This window comes from Rutidosis leptorrhynchoides, chromosome 2 (assembly GCF_046630445.1).
Source record: "Rutidosis leptorrhynchoides isolate AG116_Rl617_1_P2 chromosome 2, CSIRO_AGI_Rlap_v1, whole genome shotgun sequence".
Taxonomy (NCBI): Eukaryota; Viridiplantae; Streptophyta; class Magnoliopsida; order Asterales; family Asteraceae; genus Rutidosis; species Rutidosis leptorrhynchoides.
In genome coordinates this window covers 684,298,324-684,322,025 of record NC_092334.1, presented here as the reverse complement: position 1 = coordinate 684,322,025, position 23,702 = coordinate 684,298,324, and the positions used below count along the sequence as shown (strand labels likewise).

The following is a 23,702-nucleotide window of genomic DNA, read 5'->3' as shown; positions in this document are numbered from 1 at the left end:
ATTTATCCTTCATCGAAAAACAATTATCACTCATCAAACAATTATCAATTATTAAACATTATGATTCATAAAAGCAACAATTATCATTTATCAGAAAAAACTCTCATTCATCTAAGTTATCTTTCATCGAATAGTTATCATTTTTTTAAAACAGTTATTATTCATAAAAAAGCAATAAAATTCATCACAAAATGATTATAATTCATTAAAACAATTAGCATTCATCAAACAATTATCATTCATCAAACAGTTATGATTCATAAAAGCAACAATTATCATTCATCAGAAAAAAGTATCATTCATCAGAAAAAAGTTATCATTCATCTAAGTTATCACTTATAAAAATATGATGAATCATAAAAAAAACTGATGAATGATATAAAAATAAGATGAATGAGAAAAAAAATATGATGAATGAGAAAAGTTTTATTAACAATCACATATTAATTAGAAGTCAAAAATGTTATCATTCAAAAGGAAACAGTTATCATTCATCACAAAACAATTATCGTGCATCAAAATGTTACCATTCATCAAACCATTGTCATTCATCAAACCGTTATCATGATTACTTTTATAAAAAATGGGGCATTCCGAGAATCGAACTCGGGACCTCCCGCACCGAAAGCGAGAATCATACCACTAGACCAAATGCCCAATTATCAAACAATTATCATTCACCTAATTGTTGTCATTCATATAAAAAACACTTATCTTTTATTGGAAAACGATTATCAACAACAACAACAACAATACCCAATTCCACTAAAGTGGAGTATAGGGGAGGTTAGATGTAGGCAGTCCTTTCCTCTACCCTAAAGTAAAAGGGAAGTCATTCTTCTACCCAGGATACCTATCGGTCCCCAGGTAGAGGAAGTCGTCCCTCCCTATTCTGTAGAGCAGAGAGGCTGCTTCCTAGGGACCTCCGACCAGAAAGAACCTTGAAATCCGATATGTGAAGTAAAAATATACAAGTAAAGTTGGCAAAATAGAAGCTTTACCATGAATAATGTATACTCCAATACGATATATATAGGTAAATAAAGCATATAACAATATTGAGTAATATAACATATAAGTAAAATATGTGAGTGTCAAATATGCAAGTATAACAAGTCATGTAAGTACAATAAGTATACGTAAACATGTTGGTAAGAAGCATGTAGGTATAATATACAGTATAAAATAGATGGTATACTATGTAGGCATAGACAAATAAGTATGCTATGTTAGCATAAAAACATGTGATATGTAAGTACGTATAAATTAATTGCTATATAATGTAATACAAACATGTAACCATATAGTGCAATAAAGCATGTGAATATGCTACAATAAGTATAGATATATTATATATCCATAAAACATGTCCAGCCAATACGTAAAGTCCCACGAAAAAAAAAAACATATATGAAGTGCACACAAGCAAGTAGGCAAGAAATATAATATAAATATATAAGATAAATAAACCCCATGAAGAACCTAGTCATCTATTCTAATTCTACTCCTCAACAAATTCCTATAAGAAGTCATGTCCTCGGTCAATAAGAGCTCCTTCATGTCATGCTTCAATCTATCCTCCAACCTACGTTTGGGTCTACCCCTTCTCCTTACGCCCCCAACAACGAGGGTCTCGACTCTCCTAACCGGGACTAAAAGTGGGCGCCTTATAATATGCCCGAACCATCTAAGTCGTCCTTCCCTCAACTTGTTGGTTATGTTCCCAACTTCCAAGTTCTCCCTAAAAACTCCATTTGGTATCATATCTAGCATGGTCTTGCCACACGTCCACCTAAGCATCCTCATTTCTGCCACCTCCATCCTCCTCTCTTGGGCTTTCGTCATTGGCCAACACTCTGAGCCGTACAACATGGCCGGTCTGATTGCGACCTTGAAAAATTTCCCTTTCAATTTAAGGGGTACCTTCTTGTCGTACAACACCCCTTTCGCTGCCCTCCACTTCAACCATCCTACTCGTATACGATGCGTCACGTCCTCATCTATCCTTCCAGATTTGTGAAGCATCGAGCCTAAAAATACCCGATTATCATTCATCATAATGCTATCATTCATCAAACACTTCTCATTTATCAAAAAACATTATCATTCATCAAGCATTTATCATTAATCAAAATACCCGATAATTGATAAAAATATCAAATGAATGATAAACGTAGCTGATGAATGATAAACGATGAATGATAAAAGAACGTGATGAAAGATAAAAAAATATTTTCGATAAATGATAAAAATACGCAGTGAATGATAAAGATAGATGATGAATGATAAGAAAAAAATGATAAAAGAACGTGATGAACGATAAAAAATACCCGATGAATGATAAAATACCCGATGAATGATAAAAATATCCGATGAATGATAAAAATATCTGATGAATAATATAAATAAATGATGAATGATAAACAAAGAATGATAAAAAACCATGATGAATAAGAAACAAATATATGATGAATGATAAAACAACTGATGAATGATAAAAAAAAATGATGAATGAGGAAAAAAATGATGAATGATAAAATCGGTGATGAATGATAATTTATCATTCATCACTCGTTTTGATGAATGATAAATTTATCATTCATCACGATTATTATCATTCATCGCCAATTTTATCAAAATGGGTGGGTCGTCAGGTTGAGTAATGGGTCAAAATGGGTAAAACCTAAAGTAGGTATGGACACATCTAGCTGGGTTGGACCAACCTAGCTGCACTTGATTACCAACCTTTACTTTATGAATACATGCATTAATTGAGAATATAAACAATTTATATAATTATAAGTTATATTTGATTTTTTAGTTTAGGAGGTTTCAAACATTTAAAAACCCTTGACAAGATTCCATTTTGGTAATCATCATATGTTTTACATATAGAACCTGAAGCAACCAGATTTCAGCTTATTGCATTGCCACCAAAAAAGCTAGCACTAAAACATTAACATAGGGTGACTTGTTTCATGACAAATAGCCCATGGTTAAATCTAATCATGCATATAATTACCATAAATACAAATATATAAATGATATCAGTTGCAACTCGATTATTGACAAGTATATGTAGAAGGGTATTTTGTTATTTGTCTATTAAAACATAATTAAGTCATATTATAACAATTCTCTCCTACTATGTCAGAACTCAGAATACTTTCAAGAAGGTATTTTGCTATTTGTTTAGAATACTTTTAACATACGTTATCATTATATTCATCATACCTGAACTCTGGATCAGGGTGTAGAAGGTTTGAGATTAGATTAAAAGCTTCGGGAATATTGTCTACCAAGAAGATATCTTTGCAGTCATTTACAATGTTTATATCACACTCGAGCATGTCACCAAACGGGTGTCTCCCACCAGTGATACAAAAAAAAGCAGGCACCCAAAACTGAACAAATCCACAACCCGAGTCTGCCTTTCATTGCGAAGTTGCTCGGGTGCTTACCAACCCAAACTTCCATAACCTATATGTGAATGCCATAATTCTTATAAGAGAATTGTCATGCAATCTTTTAGTTTCAATTTGTTTTCATCATTGTCAAATTAATTTCTGGACAGGATATATATATAATATAAAAGAAAACTTGCCTGTTGCACTCTTGGTTAAACAAGACATGTCAACAGGTAACTGTTTGCTAATACCCATATCCGAGACTTTAGCGCTAATAGAACTATCTTTGCGTATTAGCACGTTCTGCGGTTTTAAGTCTCGGTGAATGATTCCGAGTTCATGCAAATGCGCAAGTCCATTGACTGTATCCCTGCATTTTATAAATAGCAAACAAATATAAGAAAAAATTATAATATTTAAAGGTTCCATTTATTAACAAATTTAAACAAATATGACTGACCTCATTACTTTTAACAACTCAGGTGAAGGATATCCATTAGGCGTAAGCATTCATTATCTTAATGATCAAAAAAGATGACTAATGTTTTCACATTAATCCTAAACAAGACCGTACAATTCACTCTCATAAACATAGATTTCACACCAAATTAGTTTCTTCAAAGTTCATACAACAACAAAATTTCAATAAACGGATTACACATACATACAGCTACACATATGTAAGGAAGATGAAATTGAGACTGAATACAACTAACATAATCAACTGAAACACAAATCCAGTCAATTTGAATAGAATATAACCTCGATTAAATCTACCAAAACCGACTATGATAACCAAATAATACGGAGTATATATTATTGTTAAAAGAATAAACCATATATATTCACTTAGCACCAACAGTAGCCTGTCCACCAGAACTCTTTGATTTGGTGTCTCAGCAGCTGCAATCGACATCGTTATCTACAATGTAACAATCAAAAAGATCCATTAGTTTCTTATACATAGTGATTAACATATCTTGTGAAAATTCAGGATCCAAAACTGCTTTAAATGCTCAGAAAAATGGATGAACAGTATCGGTTTTCTTCACATGAATACGAACTATGAATTTGAGATTTATAGCGCTTGAGACTGTGATTCCTTCACGAAAAATGCTTAGAATCCTTCACCTAATGCTCGAATATGAACATCATAACCTGAATCAAAACATAAATCGTGAATTTGAAGATTGAAGATTCGGTTGACTTTTGGAATCATACCTTTGACTTCAAAATTAGATCTCGATTCATCATGTTTGGATCTGAAATTGTACACGTAGCTTTACGAATAGATTTGCAACAAATCTACATTTACACTTTTCGTTAACTCGTTTCAATCTGATCCAAAGGTCAAAGCATATGCGTTTTTGGTGAAATGATGAACACGAAATCAAAAGTGTTGATTCTGTTGATGTTATACGAAATTGATGATGAACGAAGAAAGATGAACGTGAATATGCTAACCCTATAAATCGAATTTTGTGTAATTTAGTCGAAATTGATGTGGTTTGGAAGTGAAAACTGAGAAACCCTAATTTGAATCAGTTATGTTTTCTTTTTTCTTTTTATTATCTGCTTTATTTGATTGATTTGTAAAATTACCGAATTACCCCTCCGCGTTTTTTCATATAAAATTAGACTTTTCTAAAATGTAAGGCCCATATTCACTTATTCAATTTGTACCCCATTTAGTGCTTAGCTATGGATTGGTCCAATATATATATATATATATATATATATATATATATATATATATATATATATATATATATATATATATATATATATATATATATATAATCATCGTGTGATTTCGTTTCCGGTAGAGATTCAAGGGAAAATATATTTTACCCATGTTTGAAGGGTTTTATAAGTGGCAATTGATCGAACACATGTTCGCGTTAAAGTGCCAAACGAATATGCCTCAAGATATCGTGATCGTTAGTAGCATGTATTTTTGGTTTTAAAGTTTACGAGGACAGAAGACATTGCATCATGCTCAAGATGCTCTAACTGGAGATGATAAGCTAATTATATCTGATGGTAATAATCTTACTCTAACCATATTTTTCTTTGACATAATTTTTTAACAATCGTTGGTAAGTTTATTGTGAAACCTTAACTAAACGACCTGAGGGGCATAGTACGTACTCAAAAGTCAATAATCGAAAACAAGTGATCAAATTTGCTTTGATGTCTCTTATAGTAGAAAGTTTGAAATTGAACTAATAATGATGGCCATAATCAAATGTGGGGTCAATAAGGTTACAATGATCTTGTATCAATTACTTTAATATTTTATCTATTTAATTCTGTTAGTTTCTATATTAGATTATTTCATAACTAGCCGTATAACCATCAAACAATTAAAAATTAGATGGGTCTCAATCCCAGTCCTGGAACCACCCTACCGGATTATGATCGTAAAACCGAGCTAACAGCTTTCGACGAAACCAAAACCGGTGTCAAAGGACTTGTTGATGCCGGAATCACAAAAGTCCCTCGTATATTCCACTTGCCTACTCCCGAAAACCTGACCAACTCGGACCAAACGTCTCCCTCAAAACCAAGTCTTCCAACCATTGATTTGGAGGGAATCAACGAGGATTCGATCAAGCGAAAGGAGGTGATCAAGGAAGTGAAAGATGCATTGGAGAGTTGGGGATTTTTTCAGATGGTGAATCATGGAATACCGGTTAGTCTTTTGGAGGATGCAAAAAAGTGTATTATAGAGTTTTTTGAACAAGATACAAATGTTAAGAAGCAGTGGTACACAAGAGATTTGAGTGGGGCTAAGGTGATTTATAACAGCAACTTTGATTTGTACTCGGCACCAGTGACTAATTGGCGTGACTCGTTTTACTGTACCATGGCTCCTAACCCACCTCAACCACATGAGTTGCCACTTCCTTGCAGGTCCATCAACATGAAACTTATTTTTAATATTAAATGTATAGTTATAAACCTAGATTTGTGTGATAAAAAAATAAGTATTTCAGGTTGATTTAATGATACATTGTCGAATATATTATTTATCATCGACACATACTTAATTATTCAGACTTCACTGATATAGTTCGGACTCCACAAAATGGGTTAAGGGATTATGTTCGCACAATATCTAACTTGTAAAATAATAAGTACGTATACTAAGAGCCGCATCAACGGTGTGATAATATTTTAACTAATAAACATATATAGTTTTCTTTGTTTACGTAGAGGGCGAGTATTTTACTCAGATGCATGTAGGTTATCTCATAAAGGTTTCCAACCCTTTTCTTAGCTTTCTATATGTTGTTATTTTGAAGTGTAAGCTTGAGATCTCTTTAGAGGAAGATTATTTGTAAAAAATTATTTAGAAGCTTATGATGATAGAATCAATATATATACTTAGTACTTTCACTTACAAAATAAGACTATAGAAGATATCTAGAATTAATTTTTAATTTTGAGTGTTTGTGTCAATTGTTCAGAGATGTATGGCCAGAGTATTCGAAGCAGGTGATGAAGCTTGGATGTAGTGTGTTCGAGTTAATATCCGAGGCTCTTGGGCTCAACCCAAAACACCTTTTTGACATGGGGTGTACTGAAGGACTTGCTCTTCTTGGCCATTACTATCCTTCATGTCCACAACCTGAATTAACAATCGGCACCGCTGACCACGCCGACAACGATTTCATCACGATTCTTTTGCAAGACGATATTGGTGGCCTTCAAGTGTTCTATCAAAATCAATGGACGGATGTTCCTCCAATACCAGGAGCTCTCGTAGTAAACGCCGGTGATCTTCTACAGGCATACTCTATATCTCCCTTTAAATGTATACGAGTATTTAGCTTCTGTTAAAAGATCAACATCAAAACAATTGAAACGAACGAAACAAACTCAACCGAAATTGACTTATTCAATTAAGCAAGAACACTTTTACAGAAACTAATCATTACAATATGAATTTGAAGAATACAAATTGAAAGAATCAATCTCTACCTACAAATGAAACCCCTAATTATCCCTATATACTATTTCAAAAACTTACTACTGTCCCTATATAGTTATACCTAAAATTCACGTACATCTGATGCTGAATAACGAACATAGCAGAATTAAACCAACGTTACACCTTTGCCCCCTGAAGTATTGTAAATTTTACATTACACCCCTGAATCTTACAACAACTTCATTTTAATTGTGTCCTATTGTATACCGTATATGCTAATAGATGAATGGTCTATGTATTAATTGTGAGCATTTTTTGCAGTTGATTACAAATGATAAATTGGTTAGTGCCGAACATAGAGTGTTGGTGAATAAGATGTGTTCAAGAGTTTCATTGGCATCGTTTTTTTCAACGGGATTGATGCCAACTACGAAGGTGTTTAAACCGATCAAGGAGCTGCTTTCGGAAAATAATCCTGCCAAGTATAGAGGCACAACAGTGAAAGATTATGTAGAGTATTTCAATGGAAAAGGACTTGATGGCACTTCTGCTCTATTGCATTTCAAGATCTAACTTAACTGTCAGACGTCAAGAAATTACCCTTTATTTACATTTACCTTTACATATAAATTATACCATTGTGATATTGCCTTATGGTTTTGTCGATTATTGACTTAAAGTCCTACGTCGATAATAGTGTTATTTGAGTGTTGATGAGACTACGTTTAATAAATACGATTTCAATATAATTAATTAATTATATTGTCGTCATTGATGAGAGTTGAAGTATATTTCATATTTTTTTTCAATAATAGATGGGTATCTGCACGTATGATATTGTTGCTTACCTACAGAGACAGATATACGGGTTGGGTTTGCTTGATAATTCGTTAATTATTTTTTTAACAACATAAATTCGCTGAATTCAATCTCACGTCGAACATTGTTAGCCTTACTCGGAGGCTGTACAAGTAACAGATGAATTGTTTTAATTTACCGATTTTGTGCACACTTTTATATTGCGATAGAAGATTGAGGGGACTACAGGTGCTTACACTACAAGAAACTCCATTTTTCGGACGACATTTCCGCTCTTTAGAGACGACAAGACGTCTTATATGATTTTTCGGGATGACACGTCGTCCCCAATAGGTCGTCCAGAATAGTTCGTCCCGTAAAGTCATTCTGGATTAAATGTTTTTTTTTTGGACGATTGGAGCGCCACTTTCATATTTTTTCGTCAATACAGGACGACTTTTCCGGGCTACCTCTAGGGACGACATGTCGTCCGGGAAATGAATAATACAATATTAGTTATTTTAATTATTAATCGTTAAATAGTATAAAAAATTCTTTTCTGGACAACATTTACGGATGACTTGTCATCCGAAAAAAAGAATTAATAAAATATTATATATGCTTGTAAATAATGATAAACAAATTATTAATTCTTTCGGGACTATCTTTCGGGACGATATGTCATTCCAGAAAATCTACTGTATCTTTTTTGCAGAATTTAAATCTGCATTTTATCATCTGTAAAAATGGCACGTTTCAAAACAACAAACCTGTTGTACGATCATAATATAGTTCACAAACACAACAATAACATTAAATAAAAGTTTAACCACAATTACACTGAATGTTCAAACACACGATTACATAACACTTGTCTTCAAATCAAAGTTTAAACATTAAACATAAACAAATTGTCTATCAAACAAGCACAAAATACTTATGTTTTCTTCTTCGTCTTCTTGATCGTCTTCACTTTCCTCATCTTGGGTTAAATTCGGAGTCGGGGAAAAAAAAATTCCAGATGAGGCGAGATAATCATACGATTTGTTGCAAATACTTCGGCTATCATGGTATTTAGGTGTGGTTGTTCCGAACCCGCTGGTGGTGGTCTTCTACTTCGACCTGTTGATGATAAAGATGCGGAATTAGTAACCGATATTGGTAACTGTGACGATCGCTCCAAATTCATATGGACGAACACGTCATTCATCGATTTCATTGCGAGGTATTTGACCTCTATATGATACGTTATGTAAACATTTCATTCTTTTGAAAAGGCACACCATAAATGAATATTTAAATCAAAGGTTTTCGACATCTGATGATTTTTACATATAGACAATCACCATAAATAAGTTTACAATAGTACTTCCATTGACAATGCAGTCAAAATAAGATACATGGTGATGATTTGGTGAATGCAACGTTTCCTTGATAAATATGCCATGTAAGACTCCATGCACATAGTTTGTCTAACATATAAGCAAACATCGAAAGACTTCTAGGAACCTGAGAATAAACATGCTAACAAGTGTCAACACAAAAGTTGGTGAGTTCATAGATTTAGTGTTTCGCATAATCTGTATATAAAAGTGGATCACAAGATTTCAGTTGTTTCATCCAGAAACGTTTATCAAAATATTCTACGAAATTGAGCACCCTGGTAACTAAACTTAACGTATATATAATTTGTACCCTTTGTATAATCATTTTAATAATACACGCAAACCAACGTGTACGCTTCTCAAATAGCATACGTCCGTTAAAAGGCTAGTGCTCTAGCTCGGACGGGGATATCAAGCCCTATGGATCCATATACCTCTATTCGCGCCCATCGGTTCTTATAACCGACAGTTACTAGTTACCAAAGCTAAGAGATTTTCGGTTCAAACTCAGTGTAGAATTTAGTATGTACTTGTATCCATTTCGTTTAAATTGAAGTGCATGTATTCTCAGCCCAAAAATATAGATTGCAAAAGCAATTAAAAAGGGAGCAAATGAAACTCACCTTAGCAGCATATAAAGTCGTTCACCAAAATGTGATCGAAAAACGGATTACCAAATAACCGTAGATCTCAACCTAGAGAACATATGTTGGTCAATAAATGTCTATCAAGCTAGGTCAGGTCATAGTGTATCACAATCCTAATGCTCGATATCGACATACAAAAGTTATCCAATGTTGTTTCAAAAAGTCAATTTTGACAATAGTTTAACAAAACGAGACGTACCTTATATAAGGATTCATTTACTCGGTTGGTAATATTCAAAAATCCATTTTATCAATCTTGTAAACAAATTGTTTAAATCTTTATTGCAGATTCAAAAGCAATTTCAATTAACGTCAATCATAATTCAGTTGATCATATCTTTTAATACGTTCATCGAAACTATTCGGTATCTAAATGAAAAGTTATTGATTTTTCGCCAGCTTTCCAAAAACTTGTATATCATATACCTTTTACCAGTAATATATGTATTTAATTCGTGATTCATTATAAACTGTTTAACGACGAAATTTAGCATACAAGTATGTATAAATATATATATTCGAGCACTAGACATGGATACACAATTAATATATAAAAGATAAGATATGAATACTCACGTATCAATATTGTGATTCAATATTGCAGGAAAGTACGTAGACGCAACAGAGATGATAAACACTATGTTTGATTTGCAAACAATACTCATGAACATTACCCATAACCTCCATAGCTATAACCCATAGTTTTCTTAACTCTATCCCGCTCGAAAACCTATTTTGAAAGTGACATGCTCATGACCTCGTCGTAGTATTTTATGTATAATACTAATTAATAATATTACTACTAATAATATTAAGATTAATAATAATATTAATCTTAATAATAATAATAATAATAATAATAATAATAATAATAATAATAATAATAATAATAATAATAATAATAATAATAAATATAAATATAATTGAGAGACAGAGAGATTTGAGAAGAAGAAAGTAAATAAATTCGAACAAAACTGCGAGCTTTATAGACCTGGCCTGATTTCCACTGCCATGCGATCGCATGGCTGGGCAGTGTAATTCCCATGCGATCGCATGGGAAACTTTTCCAGCTCACAATGTTTTGGCAACTAGCTCGTCGACATATTTTTATAATATATATAATATATAATTTAAATTAATTAATTATGTATTATATTTTATTCTCGTGCATAGTTGATTTGTAATTTTTGTTTCGATAAGTCGTACGTCGTCACTCGACTTATGTCCCGGTTTCGGTTTTTCGAATGTCCCTTCGTACGCTGAGAAAACTTGTACATTACATTTTGGGACACGTACCTTAGTCAAAATATAGCCTTAAATTATCCCTAAATTATATCACTCAAAATATAACTTATATACTGTAGCAAATTAGTGTTTTACTGGTTCATCTTAAACGCTTTAGTTAACTTATCTGAATATCAATCGAATCAATAAACGAATGTTACTATCGTTTACTAAATAACTTGAAATTATATATATGTATATATCTTTTTAATATACATAAATCAGTTTTTAAATACACATTGTAAGTTATTTATAAATAAATTTTAATAATAAATATTTCAACTTATCATATATATTCAAATAGATATTTAAACCAATAAGTTTAATGTACGGTATCAAACAATTAATACATTGTTACCTTTTCAAGTTATAGTATATATGTATCTATTTACATATAATTGTTCGCGAATCGTCGAAAACAACCGAAGGGTATTTAAATATATAAAAGTAGTTCAAAAATTTTGAGATTCAGTTTTACAGACTTTGCTTATCGTGTCGGAAATGTTAATCATACAAAGAAAGTTTAAATTTGGTCAGAAATTTCCGGGTCATCACAGTACCTACCCGTTAAAGAAATTTCGTCCCGAAATTTGAGTGAGGTCGTCATGGCTAACAATAAAAATGTTTTCATGACAAATATGAGTCGATAACTAGAGTTTTATCACGGTTGAATAATATAGATACAACAATCCAATTACTCGAAGCGTGTGAGAGAAGTTATCGTAATCAAGTGAAATGGAGAATAGAGATGCGTCTTATCTCTTGATGTAGTAACAATTGATTTCCGAATTTTAAGGAATAGAAAATCTTCATAATCTAAATAAGATTTGATTCTTCAGAATTTGCGGAAATTAGGATTTTCTTTGATTAAATGCGTAATCTGCCTCGATTGCTATGTCTGATATTTCACTTATAAATTGACCACTTCCATTTCATTTATTTTCACCATTCCTATAATCTTCTTCCTTATTTCATACTTACAAAAGATTTATGAAAATGCTTCATCCAGTTCTGATTCTTGATATTTTCTTGGCTATCATATCATTCATTCTTCTTTTTCATCTGCCACCAGAGGAGGTTATCTTCTTCTACTATTACCTTGGGGTTATATTGTTTTTCATTCTCCCGTATCTTTATATTGCTATACGCATTGATATACACGGTTTGTAATTTCGGGGTTGTTTTCGGGCTTCATATTTTCCATTATATTTTGGAGCTTCATGCTTTCGTTTTCTCTTCCCGACTTTAAGTCAAGCGAATAATGGTCCAGAATTCGTAGCTATTCATTTCGGAATGAACATAGTTAATGTTCTAAGAAAGAAATTGTAATGGCACGATATTGATTTCTCAAATTACCAGAATATCTGGAAAAGACCGAATCATCAAGAAAAATATTTTCTTGATATGTTTAGAGGTTAAATAGAATGAAAGAGTTATGTAACATGGTTCATGATGAGGGTATGATCTGAGAACCTTTATCACGTTCCATTAGAAACTCAGCATGACTTACTGTAATATAATCACGTTGATCAAGTGTCATTATATTATACTAACTCATGCTTCAGCTCCCAACACCACTTCCAAAATATTCATATTTTAAACTTGAAAGTTTCAGAATTTAGAAACTAAAATAGTTTCTTTTATGATGTAACACAGATATCGCAAGGAGAAAATTGATTTCAGATACGAATGATTATGAAATTATCTCCAGAAATATGGAGGATATTTATAATGAAAGATACGATGATATCTTAGAATTTCTAATATCAGAGGATGATGAAGAATATTGTCCGCAAGGGTTTAGATTCGGAAGCAAGGTATTCGTTAATGGCTTCAGCATATACTGAATCATTTGGATTCTTTGAAGGCAGATTTCGTCCTTTTGATTTATCCACAGCCTCTTTCATACTTTGCTCAATCCGTTTTTCAGTTCCAAACTTTCTCTTTTTCTGAGCTTTGCCAGCACACTATCCTTTATCATCAAACTTTTTACTATTAAGGTCGTTTACAGTTTTTGCTGCTTCATCAACATTTTTTTCAAGATTTCGAGAACTAGTTCGTAGTTTAAGGTGTTTTTCAGAAACTTCACATTCGAAATCTGTAAGTCTAGAAGATCGATGTTATCTATATATAACTGTTGCCGTAGAAAATGCTGCGAGATTCAAAATACTGATTGTTAATTCCCGGTAGTTGTAATGGCAATTACCGTTACAAGATGTGGATGAGTACATGATAGGGTTTCAATGAACAATTATAATGGTTTTTCGGAGAGACTTTACGTCACAGATTAATGAATTTGCTGGTACCTTTACTGTTAATGTGGTGCAACATGAAAGGTTCCCCAGTAACAAAAACGTATATGCCAAAATTACAAGTCTGAAAGATCGTCGTTGACTGGTTGAATGGTTGATAATACTGGATACTTTGAAAAAGAATTGCAAGGATTATGTTCGGTAAAAACAATGCTAAAGGATCTTGCATAGTTTTGAAGTCAAAGTATAGCTTTGAAAGATGTAGAGATCTAAGAATGATGTCACTTGTTAAATCTTGACTTGGATTCTGATCCGTCAATATCAGAATATGTAATTGAATTTGTATAAAAATGATTGTATATCGTTGTGAGTATTGTTAATAATTTTTGAATCAAAGTTGAAGAATGTACAGTGTAACATATTAATTGCAAACTTAAATATTTCCCGGGTACTACCTACCCGTAATTTTTTTTTTTCACAATTAATACTTTGTACAAAGAATTTTTGTTACAGTCTTTATGAAAATATCTGTATGTATATTTTCTTCAGATGTGATACAGATTTAATGAGTTAATAACATATTAAGCTTATTTGATTTTTGGCTTGAATTAGAAATGAATAATCTCCAAAACATTAGAGATTACCTAATCTTCGCGGAGTATTTCACTAATGAAATCAATACTTCATTATTTATTCTTATTGATATTCCTTGGTGAAGGATGTTGATGCTCGTGGAATTTTTGTGAACCTTACAAGGCACAGATGACGTTTTCTGGAAAGTTTCGAGTACATCGAAAATGAAAATGTAAAATCAATTATGTAATTGAATAATACACTTGGTTTATTAGGAAATGGAATTCATTGAGTTGAAACAGAGATTATAGTTAACGATTGTTAAGTCATTAACGAAGGATGTATATCATATTAGTAATATGAATTAACCGAGTAGTACATACCAGTTAAGATTCACACGTAATAACTTGGTACGAAAAGATTTATTTTGATTTCAAAATTCATATATATTAAATATACATAAAATTTCTTTAGGGGAAATGAGTTAATACTTCATCGGTTATTGTTGCTGGTATTTCTTGGTAACTACGGTGCGTATGACGTTGATGCTCGTAGAACAGATTGTGAAGTTGAGGTTTGCGATGCGGATGTTGTTGGTGGTGGTAATGGTACTGTTGGTGTTGTTGTCGGTGGTACTGTTGATGCCGGTGATGCTGCTGGTGCTTGTAACCTTTGCACCATATTCTCCAAAGCCACTACCCGAGCGCGAAGCTCGTTGACTTCTTCTACTACACCGGGATGATTGGTGGTTCAGACGAGCGGATGAATAAGATCCAGGATTTGAGAGAGTATATGATCATGACGAGATATTCTGGAGATGAGAGAGAAAATGGTATTACGAACAGGTTCGCCGGTAAGTGCTTCAGGTTCTTCGCCAAGAGGGCAATGTGGTGGATGGAAGGGATCGCCTTCTTCTTGTCTCCAATAATTAAGTAGACTACGAACCCATCCCCAATTCATCCAGAATAGATGATGGCTAATTGGTTGATCCATTCCGGTTACACTGTCTTCGGAATTCAGGTGAATATCCATATCGGAATAGCTGTCAGAGTTTAAGGAATTTGAACTAGATACGGGATCCATCTTGTATAATTAGGGAGATGATTTTTGATATGAATTAGATTATAGAATTTAGTTTGGTATTCTTCAATACATAATTTACATATGTATATATAATACCAAATTCCATAAATCACGGAGAAATTTTCGGAAGATGTCAGGAAAAGTTTATAGTAACAGATACGCTAAGATATGAATTTTGTCTATACACTATTCATGCAATCAATGCAGTAAAACGTGTCTAGACTAGGAATGATAAGCAGGTAATTTTCGACAAGAAATGATAAGCAAAACTTTTGACATGCAGACACGGTCGAAGTCCAGACTTACTGATGCATCCTAACAACTATCAGTTAAACACACTCATGCAAGACCTGGTTCACTAGGACCAACGCTCTGATACCAATTGTGACGATCGCTCCAAATCCATATGGACGAACACGTCATTCATCGATTTCATTGCGAGGTACTTGACCTCTATATGATACGTTTTGTAAACATTGCATTCTTTTGAAAAGGCACACCATAAATGAATATTTAAATCAAAGGTTTTCGACATCTGATGATTTTTACATATAGACAATCACCGTAAATAAGTTTACAATAGTACTTCCATTGACAATGCAGTCAAAATAAGATACATGGTGATGATTTGGTGAATGCAACGTTTCCTTGATAAATATGCCATGTAAGACTCCATGCACATAGCTTGTCTAACATATAAGCAAACAGCGAAAGACTTCTAGGAACCTGAGAATAAACATGCTAACAAGTGTCAACACAAAGGTTGGTGAGTTCATAGTTTTAGTGTTTCGCATAATCTGTATATAAAAGTGGATCACAAGATTTCAGTTGTTTCATCCAGAAACGTTTATCAAAATGTTCTACAAGATTGAGCACCCTGGTAACTAAGCTTAACGTATATATAATTTGTACCCTTTGTATAATCATCTTAATAATACACGCAAACCAATGTGTACGCTTCTCAAATAGCATACGTCCGTTAAAAGGCTAGTGCTCTAGCTCGGACGGGGATGTCAAGCCCTATGGATCCATATACCTCTATTCGCGCCCACCAGTTCTTATAACCGGCAGTTACTAGTTACCAAAGCTAAGGGATTTTCGATTCAAACTCAGTGTAGAATTTAGTATGTACTTGTATCCATTGCGTTTAAATTGAAGTGCATGTATTCTCAGCCCAAAAATATAGATTGCAAAAGCAATTAAAAAGGGAGCAAATGAAACTCACCTTAGCAGCATATAAAGTCGTTCACCAAAATGTGATCGAAAAACGGATTACCAAATAACCGTAGATCTCAACCTAGAGAACATATATTGGTCAATAAATGTCTATCAAGCTAGGTCAGGTCATAGTGTATCACAATCCTAATGCTCGATATCGACATACAAAAGTTATCCAATGTTGTTTCAAAAAGTCAATTTTGACAATAGTTTAACAAAACGAGACGTACCTTATATAAGGATTCATTTACTCGGTTGGTAATATTCAAAAATCCATTTTATCAATCTTGTAAACAAGTTGTTTAAATCTTTATTGCAGATTCAAAAGCAATTTCAATTAACGTCAATCATAATTCAGTTGATCATATCTTTTAATACGTTCGTCGAAACTATTTGGTATCTAAATGAAAAGTTATTGATTTTTTGCCAGCTTTCCAAAAACATGTATATCATATACCTTTTACCAGTAATATATGTATTTAATTCGTGATTCATTATAAACTGTTTAACGACGAAATTTAGCATACAAGTATGTATAAATATATATACTCGAGCACTAGACATGGATACACAATTAATATATAAAAGATAAGATATGAATACTCACGTATCAATATTGTGATTCAATATTGCAGGAAAGTACGTAGACGCAACAGAGATGATAAACACTATGTTTGATTTGCAAACAATACTCATGAACATTACCCATAACCTCCATAGCTATAACCCATAGTTTTCTTAACTCTATCCCGCTCGAAAACCTATTTTGAAAGTGACATGCTCATGACCTCGTCGTAGTATTTTATGTATAATACTAATTAATAATATTACTACTAATAATATTAAGATTAATAATAATATTAATCTTAATAATAATAATATTAATATTAATAATAATAATAATAATAATAATAATAATAATAATAATAATAATAATAAATATAAATATAATTGAGAGACAGAGTCAATTTTTACTGTAGCAATTCACTGTAGCAAAGTCAATTTCACTGTAGCAAATAGTGATTTTCAAAAACACTGTAGCATTTTGGGTACTGTAGCAATTTGAAATGTTACTATCGTTTACTAAATAACTTGAAATTATATATATGTATATATCTTTTTAATATATATAAATCAGTTTTTTTAAATACACATTGGAAGTTATTTATAAATAAATTTTAATAATAAATATTTCAACTTATCATATATATTCAAATAGATATTTAAACCAATAAGTTTAATGTACGATATCAAACAATTAATACATTTTTACCTTTTCAAGTTATAGTATATATGTATCTATTTACATATAATTGTTCGCGAATCGTCGAAAACAACCGAAGGGTATTTAAATATATAAAAGTAGTTCAAAAATTTTGAGATTCAGTTTTACAGACTTTGCTTATCGTGTCGGAAATGTTAATCATACAAAGAAAGTTTAAATTTGGTCAGAAATTTCCGGGTCATCACAGTAACATTTCCCCAATCCGTGAGTGTGCTCACGCCGTTCTTCCAAAACTTCCAACATTATCTCGTCATCAATTTTTTTTCGGATTTCTTTGTTTTATATTCAACATTGCGTTCTACAAAGTTAAAAATATTAATATTAGTATCTTATAATAATATGACAACATATAACCCTATTTTAACTCATATTGACCCTAATTGACTCCATTTGAACTCAATTGACTTCATTTGACCTCATTTAACCTAAATTGACTCCATTTGAACTCAGTTGATTTCATTTGACCTAATTTGACCCATATTGTCCACGATTTACCCCATTTGACTCAATTCAACTCAATCAGAATTCAATTGACTCCATTTGACATCATTTAACCCAAATTAATCTCATATAAACCCATTTAACTACATCTTATCCCATTTGACCACGATTGACTCATTTGACTCAATTCAACCAATTTGAATCCAATTGTCCCCGTTTTAACACATTTAATCTCATTTGAATCCAATTGACCTCATTTGAACTTAATGGACTCCATTTGACACCATATGAATCTATTTGACCCATTTAAACCCATATTGATCACATTTCTCCTATTTTACCCAAACCAACCCATACAAGATCATACAACGTATGGGCATTCTTGACGAATATCTCCGTCTTGAAATTGCTATAGGAAATACAATTATCAGGAGTAACATGTAACACCGTGAACCAAATGTCACTCTTTTGTTAATGACTGAAGCCTGTCTTCACTGGTGCTGACTCGCAATATTGAAATAAGAATTTGCTCTGTTAGTCGCTTCCATAATGAATGAGCTTCGTTATGTAGAAACAAGACACTTCCGTACTGAGTGTTTCTGAATCGTTTGTTTGCTAAAATTGGTGTGCTTGAAGGCATTGTAGGACAACATCCGATAACTACGTTACCTATCAACATGGCGTTCGTTGCTGAATCTTCAGCGACATCCAATAAATGATGTGTGTTTTCTACACCTATTTTATTTAAACTAAACCTAGTAATTAACTCCACACAAATGAGTGACTAACTCAATCGTATATAGCTAGCACATGTAAGTTCAGGTTTATCCACAGAGAGCAGTTGAATTTAAGAATTTAAAGCTAATAATTATTCTAAGTAAATTTAAAGGATTTTGGTTTAAAAACTAAATAAACAAAGGAATGAAAATAAACAAATACGAATTAGACTTAATTCCCTATAATCAGGATTGCTTTTATTAAGATTATTATAATCAAATCCTTGAGTATAATTATTGTTAACCTAGTTTATTAATTAATTATTAATTAGTAAGATAAGCTGGTTTCCCTCACGCTTCTTAAGAACACAATCAATCAAACTAACTACTCAAGATGGTGATTCAAACGAAGGATAAATTTTGTGTCCATTTTTAACTTCACGATTACCTACTCAATTGACGGTTTATTTAATAAGTCTAATTACACCAATTTCTTACATGCAATTTAACCAATCTAGACTATCTTTCAATAACTAGACAAGTTTATCAATTTAAAAACTTTCGTTACTTAAATCAATAGACTTAAAATTAAGTGAATCAATTAATGGGAGTAATCTAGAATCATTGATCAAGAGCAATTAATTACTATAGACAAAAGATTAGCAATCTTTCACATAAGTTCAGTCATCTAAGTGAATACAAGGAATTTAGTTACACATAGTCATAATAAAATCAAATAAACACAAAGATAAATCAAAATTCATGATGATATAAATCAAAGATAAGAAAAGATAGTTACCAATGATTAAACTAGCTTAAAAGAACCTTGAAAAGATTAAAAATTAGTAACCCTAGATAAAATATTCGTAAGAAAAAAACTGTATAAAAATGTGGGAATAGTACGTACTCAAAAGTCAATAATCGAAAATAAGTGATCAAATTTGCTTTGATGTCTCTTACATTAGAAAGTTAGAAATTAAACTAATAATGAGGGCCATAATAAAATGTGGGTCCAGTAAGGTTACAATGATCTTGTATCAATTATCTTTAATCTTTATATTTTTAGATGTACGTTATATTCTGTTTGTTTCTATAATTGATTATTTCACTACTAGTCGTATAACCATCAAACAATTAGAAAAAGATGGGTCTCAATCCCATTCCAGGAACCATCCAACCGGATTATGATCGTAAAACCGAGCTAACAGCTTTCGACGAAACCAAAACCGGCGTCAAAGGACTTGTTGATGCTGGAATCACCGAAGTCCCTCGTATATTTCACTTGCCACCTACGCCCGAAAACCTGGTCAACTCAGACCAAACGTCTCGCTCAAAACCATGTCTCCCCACCATTGATTTGGAGGGAATCAACGAGGATTCGATCAAGAGAAAAGAGGCGATCGAGAAAATGAAAAATGCGTTGGAGAGTTGGGGATTTTTTCAGATTATCAATCATGGAATACCTGTTAGCATTCTGGAAGATGCAAAAAAGTGTATTATAGAGTTTTTTGAACAAGATACAGATGTTAAGAAGCAGTGGTACACAAGAGATTTGAGTGGGAAGACTAAAGTGGTGTATAACAGCAACTTTGATTTGTACTCGACACCAGTGACTAACTGGCGAGACTCGTTTTACTGTACCATGGCTCCTAACCCACTTCAACCACATGAGTTGCCACTTCCTTGCAGGTCCATAAACATGAAACTTATTATTATTATTTTTTTAATTTGATGTATATTAGTCATTAGTGATTAGTGAAGACTGGTGTAACTGAAGTTACTAATTCAGGTTGATTTCTCTATACGTTGTCGAATATATTTATCATCGACACATCTTGTTAATCAATAAACGGATAAAGTTTTCTTTGTTTACGCCATCTGCGTATTATCCTTATTTAGCTACCTCAAACTACTCCAAATATGTTGTTAATAAAGTTTAAAAGATATCAATTGAAAGGATACCCTAGTTAACCAAGGCTATGATTATTCGTCTTGTTAATTGATGATTTTGGTAAAGATTTATTTAGAAGTATGATGAAGCTTGATTGTGTTAATTGTAAAAACTTGAAAATATATTGAATTAACTTTTAACAATGAGTGCTTGATTGTGTTAATTGTACAGAGATATATGGCCAGAGTATTCGAAGCAGGTGATGAAGCTTGGATGTTGTGTGTTCGAGTTAATATCCGAGGCTCTTGGGCTCAACCCAAAACACCTTTTTGACATTGGGTGTACTGAAGGACTTGCTCTTCTTGGCCATTACTATCCATCATGTCCACAACCTGAATTAACTATCGGCATCCCTAACCACGCTGACAACGATTTCATCACAATTCTTTTGCAAGACGATATTGGTGGCCTTCAAGTGTTCTATCAAAATCAATGGACAGATGTGCCTCCAATCCCAGGAGCTCTCGTAGTAAACGCCGGTGATCTTCTACAGGCATAACTCTCTCTATATCTACCTATATATATATATATTTAGGCATTTAGCTTCTATTAAAATCAACAACAAAAACATTTGAAACAAACGAAACAAATATTGACTCCAATCTTATTCAATTAAGCAATAACACTTTTACAGAAGTAATTTTTACAAGATGAATTTGAAGAATACTAATCAAAGAATCAATCTCTACATACACACGAAACCCCTAATTATAAAATTCACGAACACCTGATGTTGAATAAAGAACATAGCAGAATTAAACAAACGTTACACCTTTGCCCCCTGAAGTATTGTAAATTTCACATTACACCCCTGAATCTTGCAACCGCTTCATTTTAATTGTGTCCTACTGTATATATGCTTAGATGGATGGTATATGTATTAACTGTGAGCATTTTTTCCAGTTGATTACAAATGATAAACTGGTTAGTGCAGAACATAGAGTGTTGGTGAATAAGAATTGTTCAAGAGTTTCACTGGCATCGTTCTTTTCAACTGGATTGATGCCAACTACGAAGGTGTTTGAACCGATCAAGGAGTTGCTTTCGAAAAATAGTCCGGCCAAGTATAGAGGCACAACGGTGAAAGATTATGTAGATTACTACAATGGAAAAGGACTTGATGGCACTTCTGCTCTTTCGCATTTCAAGATCTAGCTTAACTGTTAGACGTCAAGAAGTTACCCTCTTTTTACATATAAATTATACCCTTGTGATATTGCCTTACGGTTTTGTCGATTATTGACTTCAAGTTCTAAGTCCATATCAGTGTTACTTAAGTGTTGATGGAGACTACGTTTAATAAATACGATTTCAATATAATTATATCGTCGTCGTTGATGGGAGTTGATATAAACTTCATATATTTGCACATATATATGCACCATCAGTCTTCAGTATATTTATTTATACAAAAGGTATTAATATTTAGCTCACTTCATATAATTTCTTGCTTACTAAAGGGATAATGACTTAGCGATATCAATGTAACTTATCTATCTTGAAATTGTAAGTTTGAGTTCTGTCGTGGACAATTTAATGGTTGTGTGTTTGCTAAAATAAATACAATTTCTTGCTTACATAGCTAATGTTTATATTAACTATCACTAGATAGAAGAAATTGGGTAATCCTCAGGTAATTCGTCAATAAACCTAAGAGTTTAAGTGATTATACCCAATATTGTGCATACAATGAAATATGAACAGATATTTGATGATATAACTGAAGGTGTTAAATTCAAGTCTACTTGATTTGTTTTACATTATTTAATATGTCTTATATCCCACATGTTAGTTATGTTTGTATTAGTCAAATATGACGGTTCATTTGTGTCTATTCAATTGTAAAGGTTGTGTCGGTTAAAAGTGGGAAACAGTTGCATGATGTAACTGATGTATATGTATATATATTAAGTTTATGTGAAGCAAAAAAAAAGGTGTGATTGTTAAATGTGAAAAACCGCTCTCTGTCCTTGATCATATTCAACACCATAAATATTACAAAACACAAACACACACACTAACAAATTGGTATCTGAGCATTATGAATAATACAAGTACATCGTTTAACCATGTCATGTTGCCAAAACTCAATAAATCAAATTATGAAAACTGGAGCATTCAGATGAAAGCCTTATTCGGTGCTCAGGACGTTTGGGAATCCATTATAAATGGATATGAAGAACCAAGTGAAACTGAGATTGGTGCTATGAATACAACACAATCTAAGACTCTGAAGGAGAAGAGAATGAACAATCTAAGACTTTGAAGGAGAAGAGATGAAAGAAAAAATAGGCCTCTGCCTGTTACTTCAAGCAGTTGATGAATCAGGGTTCGAGAAAATAGCGAATGCTTCAACGTCAAAGGAAGCGTGGGAAATATTACAAAGTACATACAAGGGTGTCGAACGTGTTAAGCAAGTAAGACTTCAAACTCTACGTGGTGAGTTAGAAGCAATGAAAATGAAAGAAACGGAAGGGGTATCGGAGTACATCACACGTGTACAAACGGTAGTGAACCAACTCAAACGTAATGGTGAAACTCTATGTTGATTAAGAGATTAACAAAGCTTCAATGATAATTGTATTGATCAGTTTTTGATTTAAGACTTTGAATTGATACAATTGTATTATATGAACATTTACAACTGCTAAGGGCTTGGTTTTATACACAAGTATTACAACAGCTATTTCTAAATATGGTTAGTGTAACATCCCGCCTTTTCCGT

At 32.6% G+C, this 23,702-nt stretch overlaps 2 protein-coding genes across 2 annotated transcripts; both read left to right on the top strand.

Moving 5' to 3' along the window:
* Positions 1–5,730: 5,730 nt before the first annotated feature.
* Positions 5,731–8,126, top strand: LOC139894009 (1-aminocyclopropane-1-carboxylate oxidase homolog 1-like). Its single transcript, XM_071877216.1, has 3 exons — positions 5,731–6,323; positions 6,881–7,202; positions 7,666–8,126. The coding sequence occupies exons 1-3, from the start codon at positions 5,785–5,787 to the stop codon at positions 7,915–7,917; spliced, it is 1,113 nt and encodes a 370-aa protein (XP_071733317.1). The 5' UTR covers positions 5,731–5,784; the 3' UTR covers positions 7,918–8,126.
* Positions 8,127–20,049: 11,923 nt separating this feature from the next.
* Positions 20,050–22,300, top strand: LOC139894008 (1-aminocyclopropane-1-carboxylate oxidase homolog 1-like). The gene is made up of 3 exons (XM_071877215.1): positions 20,050–20,715; positions 21,149–21,470; positions 21,881–22,300. The coding sequence occupies exons 1-3, from the start codon at positions 20,171–20,173 to the stop codon at positions 22,130–22,132; spliced, it is 1,119 nt and encodes a 372-aa protein (XP_071733316.1). The 5' UTR covers positions 20,050–20,170; the 3' UTR covers positions 22,133–22,300.
* The last annotated feature ends 1,402 nt before the right edge of the window (positions 22,301–23,702 follow it).

What these genes read in the sequence shown, in the direction of transcription:
- LOC139894009 (XM_071877216.1), top strand. Translation starts at nt 5,785, where the DNA reads ATGGGTCTCAATCCCAGTCCTGGAACCACCCTACCGGATTATGATCGT. An exon ending in GAGTTGCCACTTCCTTGCAG is followed by an intron (nt 6,324 to 6,880) that starts GTCCATCAACAT and finishes TCAATTGTTCAG; the next exon opens with AGATGTATGGCCAGAGTATT. An exon ending in ACGCCGGTGATCTTCTACAG is followed by an intron (nt 7,203 to 7,665) that starts GCATACTCTATA and finishes CATTTTTTGCAG; the next exon opens with TTGATTACAAATGATAAATT.
- LOC139894008 (XM_071877215.1), top strand. Translation starts at nt 20,171, where the DNA reads ATGGGTCTCAATCCCATTCCAGGAACCATCCAACCGGATTATGATCGT. An exon ending in GAGTTGCCACTTCCTTGCAG is followed by an intron (nt 20,716 to 21,148) that starts GTCCATAAACAT and finishes TTAATTGTACAG; the next exon opens with AGATATATGGCCAGAGTATT. An exon ending in ACGCCGGTGATCTTCTACAG is followed by an intron (nt 21,471 to 21,880) that starts GCATAACTCTCT and finishes CATTTTTTCCAG; the next exon opens with TTGATTACAAATGATAAACT.